General features: G+C 38.1%; 1 protein-coding gene across 1 annotated transcript; it reads right to left on the bottom strand.

The window, feature by feature from the left end:
- Window positions 1–3,796: 3,796 nt before the first annotated feature.
- Window positions 3,797–10,149, bottom strand: LOC111423994 (L-dopachrome tautomerase yellow-c). Its single transcript, XM_023057380.2, has 4 exons — window positions 9,843–10,149; window positions 4,657–4,996; window positions 4,073–4,606; window positions 3,797–4,021 (listed from the first exon to the last, which is right to left on the bottom strand). Exons 1-4 carry the CDS (start codon window positions 10,061–10,063, stop codon window positions 3,875–3,877), a joined length of 1,242 nt encoding a protein of 413 aa, XP_022913148.2. The 5' UTR covers window positions 10,064–10,149; the 3' UTR covers window positions 3,797–3,874.
- Window positions 10,150–12,518: the final 2,369 nt, after the last annotated feature.

The raw sequence follows: 12,518 nt of genomic DNA, 5'->3' as shown, positions 1-12,518 counted from the left end.
CCAAATATTTACATAAATATATACATTCATAACAAATATAGACATCAAGACAAACTGATCAATTTATCGCAAAAATCGCCCAAGAGACCCAACTGCTAACAGTGTATATGTAATTTTAAATAAATAATTATGGCCACCGAAAAAGTAATACTAAATGATGTGCTAATAAAACTGAACGAATCAGCATATTAGAATTATGTAACGGATCGACAGTCAGTTATTACAAGGAAGGAAATAGACACAAAAAAGTGCAGCAAAAGTTAGATGGAAGGCAGACTAGAGAAGAAGACTCTACAGAAGTCAAGTACTTGGGCTTAATAATAGACAGTAAGCTAACGTGGAAATCCCACCTAGACAATAGAGTTATTAAAGCTTGTGTCGCCTTCGGCCAGTGCCGGAGGGCTGTCGGGAGGACTTGGGGGTCTGTCTCCCAAGATAGCCCTGTGGATCTACACCGCCGTTGTTCGACCAATGCTAACTTACGGTGCGGTGGTATGGTGGACTAGAACTTCTAAGTCTACCGCCACCACTGCGCTTAATAGAATACAGAGACTCGCGTGTCTGTATGTTACAGGTGCGCTGCGATCAACCCCCACAGCGGCCATGGAAATCATGTTAAATTTACCACCACTCAACCTACATATCCAGGAAGTGGCGTTGGTAACCATGAAACGACTACAATCAGTAGGAACTATGAAGGATGAGGACGCTGGCAGCAGTTCAACACTCTGGAGGGAAGCAGTGCTAGACACACCCCTACTCGAGTGTAAGACTGATCACAGACCAGCAAAATATGTTTTCTCAAGGAAGTACCTCACCCACGTCAGTCCCACAGTTGTAGATGTACATAGAACCTTAAAGATCTACACTGATGGTTCAAAAGGACGAAATGGTGCAGGCGCGGGGGTATTCTCTCACGATCCCCTGATTCGCCTCTCAGAACCTTTAGGGTCCAGCACCACCGTCATACAAGCGGAACTAACTGCTATTAAACTTGCTGCTGACTGCATTGTTGAATCCAACAAGCGGGGTAAGTGTTTTACTATTTTTACAGACAGCAAACAATCTCTTTTAGCTTTAAGCAGAGTTATTATAACGTCTGCAGTAGTTATGGATTGTCACAAAGCACTGGAGGAGGCCGCGAAATACAATTCTGTCAGAATCCAGTGGATTAAAGGGCATTCCGGCTCCAAGGGTAACAACCACGCGGACAGGCTAGCCAAACGTGCTGCCGGTAGAGCGCCCTGTGCACCCGAGCCGATAATTACCCCCTCCTTAGCCACTCATATCGAGTTAATAAAGCACATTACCCACAAAAAATTTTTAAACGGGTGGGACCGTATCCCGGGCTGTCATCTCGCTAAGGAATTGTTAAAATATCCTTCAGCCGCAACAGCCCAGTTTTTCGTAGGGCTCGGTAAAAGTGCCCTTCGCACTGTCACAGGTCTCCTCACGGGACACTGTAAAGTAAATAAGTACCTTCAAAACATGAAGCTTGCTGACTCTCCTCTCTGTCGAGCCTGTGAACAGGATGACGAGACGGTTAAACACATCTTGTGTGATTGCCCCTCTCTGACCGACCTCAGATTGAGGACCTTCGGGGAGGAATGGCCAACCACAGATGACATCAGGAATGCACCTCTAGGAGCTGTCCTAGCCTTTGGTAAATCCTTAGGCTGGTTGATGTGACCAGAGCGTGTAATGGGAGGATGCACAAGGGGCCCAATGGGCCTAAGTGTGGCGTGCGGTTTTGCATGCACTCCCCAATCCATACATACATAGAGAAGAAGACAAACACGTATAGGTCAAGAAGAAGATAGAAGAGATAGCAGATGGTGCCTCAAGGCATTTTTAAAACTTTTTAAACTAGCTGCATTGCGAACAACGGCAGGCGATTCGTTCCAGAACGCAATCGACTGCACTGCAAAAGATCTGTGGTAAATTTCAGTACTATGGACTGGAAACATGAGTGTAAAGTTCGACATTGATGGAGTGGGCAAGTCAATTGATGCTAAAAAGTGAAAGGCTTCAGACAAATAAGGCCGCCGAATCCATTACCACACCAAGATTTTTGACCGTATTAGAAAACGGAATAACAGTGTCGCCAAGCCTCAGTTGAAGGGTAGTTAAGGAATTAAATTGTGCCAGCAAGGGGCGAGTACCAAATGCAATGGCTTGCGTTTTACCTGGATTCAGGTTAAGTCCATGATGTCTAGACCAGTCAAGTACGCTAGAGAGATCGTTGTTAAGATGCAACAAAGCATCTGGGTTGACGAAATATAACGTTGAAGGTCATCTGCATACAAATGATAGTTACACGAGATACCATACCTAATACTATTTATGAAAATTGAGAAGAGCAAAGGACCCAGCACACTGCCCTGTGGAACTCCACATTTGATGTCAAATGGAGAAGAGAGTACAGATTCCACGCGGACATGTAAAAACCAATTGGAAAGATAGGACTGGAACCAAGATACACAAGAAGAGGTGAAACCAATAGCAGAAAGCCTAGTTAACAGGAGGGTATGGTCCACAAAATCAAAGGCCTTACCAAAATCAAGTAACACTAGCAAGGTAACACAACGCTTATCGCAAGCAGATCTAATATCATCGGTGATCTTAATCAGTGCTGTAGTAGTGCCCTTCATAAAATCCAGACTGGAACTTGTTAATCAGATTAAACTCCTCAAAATATTTCTGAATCTGTAAATAAGCTAAACGTTCAATAGCTTTTGACAACGTAGATAGAATAGAAATGGGTCGAACTCCCCAACATGGGATGGAGATTTAATTTTTGGGATAGGAATAACATGGCTGATTTGCCAGATTGACGGAAATATAGACTGTTCAAGAGAACAGTTGAAAATATGTGTTAGGGGAGTAATAACTATATCCAGAATGGGTAAGAGGAATCTGACTCCAATACCATCTGCTCCGATACTAGTGGACTTGGAGTAGGTTAAAGCATCCCGGACCTCAGCATCTGTAACCAAGCTGAATGAAAAGGAAAGCACGTTGGTAGATGCAAGGATTATATTAATTGTATTCTGCGTAGTTGTGTTACCAACCACCACAGGAGGAGATCCGCAAAATACTCTGCTAGAGCGGCAGCATCAAGAGTGGGTTGATCTGTGGGAGACTCTATAACACCAAGTGATCGCATTGTTTTCCAAAATGTCTTATTAGTGGCTCCAGACAATCTCTGACAGTAGTGCAATCTTTTAACGTTTTTGCATCGATGATTACAACGGTTACCCAGCACACGATAATGTTCCCGATTAGTAGCAGAAGGGCTACGTTTGAACAATAACTTAGCACGATTGCACTCCCGCATGAGAGACCTAATCTCATCATTTAACCAAGGTGCCGGCATGTGTCTAACTCTCCGCCGCCTCTCCGGAGCATGCTTGACATAAAGGTCAAGCACCTTGGAATTAAAGTACTCCACCTTAGTATCTATGTCAGGCAATCAGTAAAGTGGCTGTCAAGTACTTTCGTATGTTATTTGTATTTCCTCCAAAATAATTTAACAACTTTGTTAGAAGATGTGCCAGTCAATATCTACAGAGAAAAAAATGTGGTTTCAACAAAATGGTTGCCCAGCTCATTATGCTTGTCCTGTACGTATTAAATACAGAATATCCCGAAAAATGGATTGGGCGTTTTAACTTAATTAAGAGACATGGAATTTTTTTCTTATTTTTACCAGAACCCATACCTGGGTTGGTCTCTCACCCGGTGTCCGCTTAACGTTGCGTTTCGGGACATCTGTATATAATTATTATTTAAAAAAGATTTAAAATGATTTTTTATTTTTTATATATTTATGATTACAAGTTTATGTTAATAACTAAAATTATTAAGTATATTTTTAACCAGCACAAGGAGTTCCTTTAATCGCTTCATTTACATTCAGCCTAAATATCCTGTAATTAATTTTTGATTGATCCAATTTTCCATAAAGAAATTCAGGCATTCTATCCGAAAGAATATACAAATAAGGTTCATCTCTAGCCAACTAAAAAAAAAACACATTTAACATTAAAATCTATTAAACGATTTCATTTACCTTTATATCATTAGTAAACACTAATCTTTCACCGTCTTCAGCTACCAAAGCAACATTTTCCGGTGCCAAAACTTTTTTTGTATTCCAACAAGCAACACCGTCTTTTTGCAATTGCGTAAAGAATAAAACTTCTGAGTTTGGATCAAAATCGCTTGCTGAAGTTTGCGAATCATCCCCTTTATCACCGAGCACTTTAAAAGCGTAATAATTTCCAGGAGTTGTAGCTGCAGTTTTATTCTTTAAAATGCTCGTACATACTCCAAATTCTTTCGTGCTAGCCAACGAATGGAAAAACGCCGTTCTATGTCCATTTTCTAATTTATTCGATAAGGCAATTCCAAAAACTCCATCCGTCCAATGGAAATTAACTCCACCCACAGTTAAATCACCTTGCAAAGGATCAAAGTGGAAAAAGTTATGTTCGACACGCCAAGAATCATCCGATGCTAATGAGTAAATTACAATTCCGTAACCACCTAAATCCGGAATATATGCGTAAGCATCGTTACAGTTATCTTTGTCAACATCTACAACCTAAAAAGAAATTAATAATTAACAAGTTATTTTTTTAAAGAAATTATTACTATGTTAGCGAAGAACGAAGAATCTTTAGCATCATCCTTTTTCAACTCATATCGTTTAATCAAAGTATCGGTTTTTAAATCAAAAATGACTATAGCGGGACTTGCGACGACGTTATAACTTCCTAAAATATCATCAACTCCGGTATCCATAACCCAAAGTCTGTCGCAAACGTCCGATTTAATTCGAAACGTCGAAATGATATGATCCGGCTTTAAATCCGTTTTATTCGAAGGAATTGTATTTGCCTCCCAACTTGGATACGGTATAAGAAAACTTGATTTATCAATCGGTTGTTTCAATGAAATGTAATTTAACGATGATCCAACACCAGATTTCCATCTAAAAAAAAAATAAAAAAAAGTTACTACAATGACTAACGGAAATTAACGCCTATTTCATAATATCCAGAGAGTATCTTCACAGGAAAATTAGGATGAGGTGAAAAGAAGTGAAAGTTCGTTAGCACGTTTTATTTGGTGAGATTTTAATCCAAGTTGTGTTTGGCGATCGTTAAGATAATGATTGGGTTGATTACTTTATTGCAATTCATTTAATTGCTTTCTATAGATTTCTAGTCTTTTACCATTACATTTATTTTGTTGATAACGCTATTTGGTAGATATTTTTTGCAAAGATGTTCACCATGATGTGATGAATCCATTAAAAGATTTTCATTGTCAAAGGGATGTTTTTATCAATTTTTAATACAAATTAATTATGTTATACTTAGATCACATTAGACCTAGAATTAGAAAGCTATCAAGACCGATAAATCCGAATTTTTCTAGTCCTGTCATCCTAGTGACCAAACCATATACGAAAGGTAGCTGTTTAGTGTTAGAGTTTAGGTGGTGTAACTGGTTCTAGGTTTTGTGTTAGCTTTAGTGATAGTGCTAGTGCAAAACTAGAACTAACACTAGATCTAGAACTAGAAAGTTTCGGCTAAACCCGTGCGTCTAGTTTTAGGTCAATAGCAATATACAACAACCTAGCGCTATCTAATACTAACTTGCTATACTTAGCACTGTCACTACAACTATTATTATTATTATTGCTGCCGGGCTGAGGGGAACGGCCTCTCTCGTTACCGCGACCTATAAGATAACATTAGCCCTCCAAAGGTATAGGGCAAATGTAGGTCCTTGATGAACTTTATGAGGTCTTGAACCTTTATGTCGGTGGAAAGAGATGTGGAAAAATCAGCGAATAACAGAGGTTGCGTCGAACGTAAGGTGGAAGAAAACACTTAAATTTACGGAGGGAGTGGAAACAAGAGTAAACCCTCTTACAAATCGCCTGAACCTGGGGGCGCCAAGACAGTGCAGAGTCCATCATAACTCCAAGATTCTTAATTACATCCGAAAATTTAATGACGGTGTCATCAAGTAGAAGTTGCGAGTTAGCAAAAGTAGCCACCCTGCCCCAATATTATGGCTTGGGTCTTATTAGCATTGAGCTTCAAACCGTATAGTTTAGACCACTCAAGCACTCTCGCAAGATCATTATTAATTCGCTCAATAGCTTGAGGACTGTTGTATCAGTATAGATCTGCAGGTCATCCGCGTAAAGATGAAAATTTGAAGAAATAACCTTGGTGACACTATCAATGAAGATAGAAAACAGCAACGGACCGAGAACACTGCCCTGGGGCACACCACAAGAAAGCTCAAAGCGGTTGGAAAAGGTTGAATTGGCACGGACACACAGTGTGCGATGCGAAAGATATGAATGAAACCATGAAAGACTCGAGGAAGAAAAACCAATAGATGAAAGTATAGAAAGAAGAAGATCGTAATCGACAGAGTCGAAGGCTTTGCTGAAATCAAGTAGAACCAAAATAGTGAGACGACGATTATCACAGGCAAGTCTTATATCATCCGTGATCTTGATCAAGGAAGTAGTAGTACTACGACCCCGTCGGAAACCAGACTGTTTCCGACGAATCGATGCTTCTCAAGAAAATCATAAACCTGGGTATACACAATACGCTCAAGAACCTTTGACAAAAGAGAAAGTATTGAAATAGGCCAAAACTTTAGTTTTCAATTTGGGAATGGGAACAACCTGAGCATATTTCCATATAGATGGAAAAGAGGATGATTCAAAAGAAAAGTTAAAAATATGATTCAGCGGAGGCAGAACAGCATCTAGTATTGGCAAGATCTGTTTTAGACAGGTAAAGTCAGCACCATAGCAAGTAGAGCGGGTTTGAGTGAGAGCCTCACGAACAACCTCCGAGTCAACCATAGTTAATGAAAAACTACGTGCATCATCCACGCTCCCATTCTCTGATGCACAAATGGTTCGAATTAAGGTAGCCTTCTTCAAGCGTTACCGGCGGTTCGGCAAAATAGCTGGCCAACAAGTTAGGATCCGGAGTGGATTGCGTGAGTTTGCTGTCAGTGACGCCAAGAGATCGCAAGGTCTTCCAAAATGTAGTTGGTGTCGACACAGATAATTTCCAATACAAATATTTTTTTTTAGCATTTTTGCATTTGTGGTGCAATCACCTATTACGCAAAGAACGATAGCAGTCTTACGTCTGTACAACGTTTTTGCTCTATTACGTTCGCTCATGAGACCCCTAATATCATTAGTTAACCAAGGGGCAGGAAAATGTTTCACTCTTCTTTGCTTTACCGGAGCATGTTTGTCATACAAACATGTTACTTTATTATTAAAATAGTTAACCTTCGCGTCAATGTCCGTCATAAGATATAACGGTTTCCAGTCTATCCTCAGCGCATCAGAGTTGAGTTGTTGATAGTCAACATGTTTGAAATCACGGTAAGATAGATTACGCTGAGGACAAACAACATTTCGAACTTGGACAGCGTAATAAATACGATCATGGTTGGAAAATTGCAGAGCAGGTAGTTGACCGTGAACAAGAATCTTATCGGTGCAAAACGAGATGATCAAGTCAAGCAGAGAGTCGGACGAAGGAAGGTGATGGATTGGCTGAGAAGGGATGATAGATAGATTTGAGGAAGAAGTGACAAATCGAAGTTTATCAAAACGCAGGTCATCTCTCAATGTACACGTATTGAAATCGCCCATTAATACTATGGTGTCATAGCACATACTATGTCTTTTGAGGAGATCCTCAAATTGCTCAAAGTAATTCATCATTGGGGGACAATAAAAAAACACCCAATAGTAGGTTAGCATTAACACACTTAACCTCAATCAAAAGGAATTCCATTGCTCGCGAAGATCCATCGGACAATTCAATCGAGTCAACCTGTAGTTGATCTTTGACATACGCAGCCACACCCCCACCCCTAGAATACACGCGATCATTTCTCAGAAGACGATAGCCCGGAAGAACAAACATAGGAGAATGTAGAGCCAGGTTTCACTCACTAAGATTATGTCAAAAATACCAGATTCAAATGTGATCAAAAAGTCATTAAAGTGGGCAGTTAGACTCTGGACATTGACATGACACAGAGTGATGCAGTTCGTAAGATTAGAGAAGAGGTTAGACGGGGGAATCCCTATTAATTTATGCGGTTCATCGGCCTCAGTATTCCCACTAGAGTTTGAGAGGGTTAACCGAGGTAAATTCAAAAGCGAGCTTGTAGAAGAAGAAGAGGATGAAGAAGAAGAAGAAGAGGACGAAAAAGGAGAAGAAGAATCAGATGAAGAAGAATAACTAGTATCCATGGAAGAAAAAAGAGAAAATTAGAAGAAGTGTAAGTTAACAATAAAGAAAAATTAGCTTCAAAGAAATAAAAATTTACCGCAGGCGGGGTCGCTTACAAAACACAGCAGAGACAATGAAGACCATAAATAGCCGGCGTGATTTACAGTATATAATAGAGTTATGATCGTTCCCATGAAAACACATCGGTTGATTAATCAGACTTTACAGCCTGACTCCGTGTAGCAATCCTGCGAGGAGTCTGGGTATCTTGGTAATTCCGAAGGTCCGATTCATTCCGTATTACCTTCTTCTTTCCCTTGGATAAGGCAACATAAATGCGACCATCCGAAGTCCAAACATTCCGGACTCCAACGGCCTCCTTGGCTCGTTGATATAAACCAAGGCGGCATACAGATAATGACTCCGAGATGAAAAACTTCTTTTTCTTAAGCTGTCGTTTATTCATCCAAATCAGCCGCCTCACATTATACGACATAAACTTTACGATTATAGGTCTGAATCTGGAAGAGGGATCTTTGGGGCCAAAGGACTGTTTCTTAACCATACCAAGCCGATGACTTCGGTCCAACATTTCAGCCTTGAATTTAAAATTGGTTATTTTGATGTTGTTGTTAAGGAACTCGATTACTAGTGCATCAGTGTCCTCATCAGCCACCTCCGGGACACCGTGGACAAGAAGCCCATTGCTTCTACACCAAGTATTGGTGACTACTACTCACTAGCTGCTTTCTGCATTAGTTGAGTTATGATTGTATCATATTTATCTCGGATTGTGATTACGAGGTCATCAGCATATCTCTGAATCTTGAATCCGTTTTTTGTTAGGGTGTTCATCAAGTCATCAACTACCAGGCACCATAATAGAGGTGATAGCACTCCCCCTTGGGGATATCCTCTTAGCCCCTTTATAGTCAACGATTTTAACATACTAACACTAGACCTAGAATTAGAAACATTCGAGTTTAGCCGTTAAACCCGATTAAAGCTAGAACCAGATTTTCATTGTTAGGTGGTTTAGGAACTCTCTTTTCCATCCACATAACTAAACCATAACTTTGGTTTCCACAGACTTTTTCTAAATGCTATTTCGTCAAATATATTCGGATATAGAGTATTATTTTCTAAGGATTTCTGAATCACAAAAATTATAATTCGTGTGTTGTTTCAAAAAATGAAGTAATTTTAAGACATTCCAATGAAATAGGCACAAAATTGTTAAATTATCGAAACGGTTATCGACGCATGATTGAACAAAATTATTTTTTTAAATTGAAGGTCACCGTACTTTCTGTACATTAACGGATTAAAGTTCAAGTGAAAACTATTTATTAAATGCGAATACCGATTTTAGTCTCTTGAAAGTAATCCTTATTTTTACTTTTGAGCTCAAGGATTACAAGATTTTTTCTTTACTTGTATTCTTAAATTCCATTTCAGGATTGCAGTCTCCAAAAAGATTTCATAACAATTTTAAATGACAAATTAAATTAAGATTTAGGAATGAATTGTTATTACCTGGGTACTGTAACGAAAAGTTTATCATTCCATTTTTCCAAACCTAAGGGCAAATTATTTTCCGGTGCGAAAGTTCCTTTTGAGATTGCGTCTTGTCTTTGTTCCAAACTGGGCCATGTGTAATCGATTTGATTCCACGAGAAGAGTTCTTCGAGAGGTGCTATCGCTGAACTGATCGCGAACGCACCGCAAACGGTTAAAAACGAAACGTAACGACGCATTTTGTGACTTCTTCGGCAGGTTACCACCGACTGCGGTTTCAACTTGGATTTGCAAATTAAAAATGTAGAGAACCACTCCCACCAGAAACTTGCACAGACTCAACTTGTGTAGGAGCTAAACTCGATTTTATATCATTACCTTGAACTTATCTGGAGATTTATTAAGTAATTAGTCTTATTTTTAATTTTTTTAAGTCTATCATCAGGAATGTCCATCGTTTGATGACCAGTTTCTGGTTAATTAATCTCTAGTAAGAGAAAAAGAATTATATATCAAAGAATGCAAATAAACAACTCTAATAACATCTAAGAGCAGGATCTTCTTTTACCTTGAACTTCTGAAATGGAAATTTTATTAAATTTTGTTTATTTTTCTCAATTAATTATAATTAGCCAGTTTGCGTCCGAACTCAGAATTAATCATCAATTAAAGTTTTGTTAAACGTTTTTGGTTGTTTATTAAAAACAAATTTTTCTTTTTATTGAAGGCCGACAGTAACAAAAATGAAACAAACAGCTTCTATTTTCTTCTGAAGTGTTAAATTACAGGAAGTATGCTTTCGAATCCACAAATAGGTATCATCATCAAAAACACAATGGAGTTATTCCTATGTAACGCTTTTTGTTATGAAATGGTAACAATAATTCAGCGCGGAAAAGTAAATCACGTCGGTTATTATGATTTCAAGGAATTTTCAATGAAACGATTATTATTAAATTGAAATAGGCTTTAATAATTTTAATTTAATGAGTAGATTAATTAATTTACATATAGAGTGTTTGGTGAAGTATGCAAGTTTTCTAAAAAGGAAATTTGTTTATAATAACGCTTGTTTGCAATAGCGCCTTTACATAAAAATAACATTATTTTTCGTAAATGCTAACTTGTATTCTAACTCAACGTATTCAAAGTTTCAAACATCCACTGCATTTTTAATGAACATTTCACGTGATATGATTTTTCTGTTAATTTTTAATAATTGAATTTTAAAGAGGATTTTTATTTTAAACCTAGATACATAAAACATACCTGACTTTCTTAAAGTCTTACAAGTATCTCTAAAAGATTCTCTGGAGATACATAAACAAGATTTAGACGGTCATGTTACACAATTATTACGTCAGATGACGGTCGCCTTTTGAAAACGAACGTGACTTCTTCTTGAAAGGTTAAATAAACTGGATCGTGGGCAATCTTGCAATCAACTTTAACTATTCGAAGAATAATTCTTCCATTGTCTATAGTTAATCATGAGATTCCTTCGATATAACGACGGTTACTAATAAGCTAAAATTATTTCTTGATTAAGTAATTTATCTCTCAGAAATTAAATATCTTCAATTTTTTGCAATTCTAACACATCGTGGGATTATTAATCTGAAATGTCGATTAAACGTTGTTAAAAAATATGTTGCAATGACAGATGTAACTCTTATTTGTATTCAGGGCGCCTCTTCTTTCTTATTTAATCAACGTTTTTATGTTGCGCGGTACTCTATTTTCTCATATACGTAATCGTTATATTGAATACAAAGTGTTGTTAAATACACCTGGGGGTACAGAACTGTCCCTGTTATCACTTTCGATTATTAATTAAAGTATCGTCTTTTTAATGCAAGAAGCCGTTTTGAAAAATCACTTTCAGTTCTTGAGAAATAAATTTTTGAAATGATATCGACAATTTTTTCGAATTTTGTAATTTTCGCCGATTAAGTTTTAAAAATTCGTATAAAATCAATTTCTTGGAATATGAGTATGAAAATTTCCCAAAGTGTTAATAAAAGTGTCCTGTTTGCAATGAACCAACCCGTTTTGAAAAATAACTTTTAGTTTTTGAGAAAACAATATTTGAAATTTTGATCAAATTTTCGATGTGGCAATTTTCGTCGATAATTTTCAAAATTCGTTATAAAATTAATTTCTTGAAGGATCCTTGTGGAAATATCACCAATTATTAATTAAAGTATCCTCTTTTTAATGCAACAAGCCGTTTTGAAAAATCACTTTTAGTTCTTGAGAAAAAAATTTTTGAAATGATCAACATTTTTTTCTAATTTTGCAATTCATGCCGATTAAGTTTTAAAAATCGAGGGAGGCGAGAAGGAGGTTGAGGCAGTGGAGACGGGAGAAGATAGGGGTGGATAGATATAGGGAGGCCAGGAGAGGATACAGAGAGTTATGCAGTAGAAAGAAAACAGAACTGAGGGAGAAGGAAGCGGCAGAGATTAGAGGGATAACAAGGGAAGGGGAGGTCTGGAGGTATCTGAAAAAGAGAAAGAAGGGTAGGGAGAGGATAACCAGCGAAATACATATGACAGAATGAAAGAGTTACTTTATGGGATTATTGGGAGGGGTTGAAACGAGGCTAACAGGTTTGGGAGGCTATGAGGGAGATAGGGGAGAGGAGATAGCAGAAGAGGAGATGGAAGCAGTGCTTAGGGGATTGAAGAAGGG

This window comes from Onthophagus taurus, chromosome 2 (genome assembly GCF_036711975.1).
Source record: "Onthophagus taurus isolate NC chromosome 2, IU_Otau_3.0, whole genome shotgun sequence".
In the NCBI taxonomy this organism is placed as follows: Eukaryota; Metazoa; Arthropoda; class Insecta; order Coleoptera; family Scarabaeidae; genus Onthophagus; species Onthophagus taurus.
This window is presented reverse-complemented; position numbering and strand designations above follow the sequence as displayed.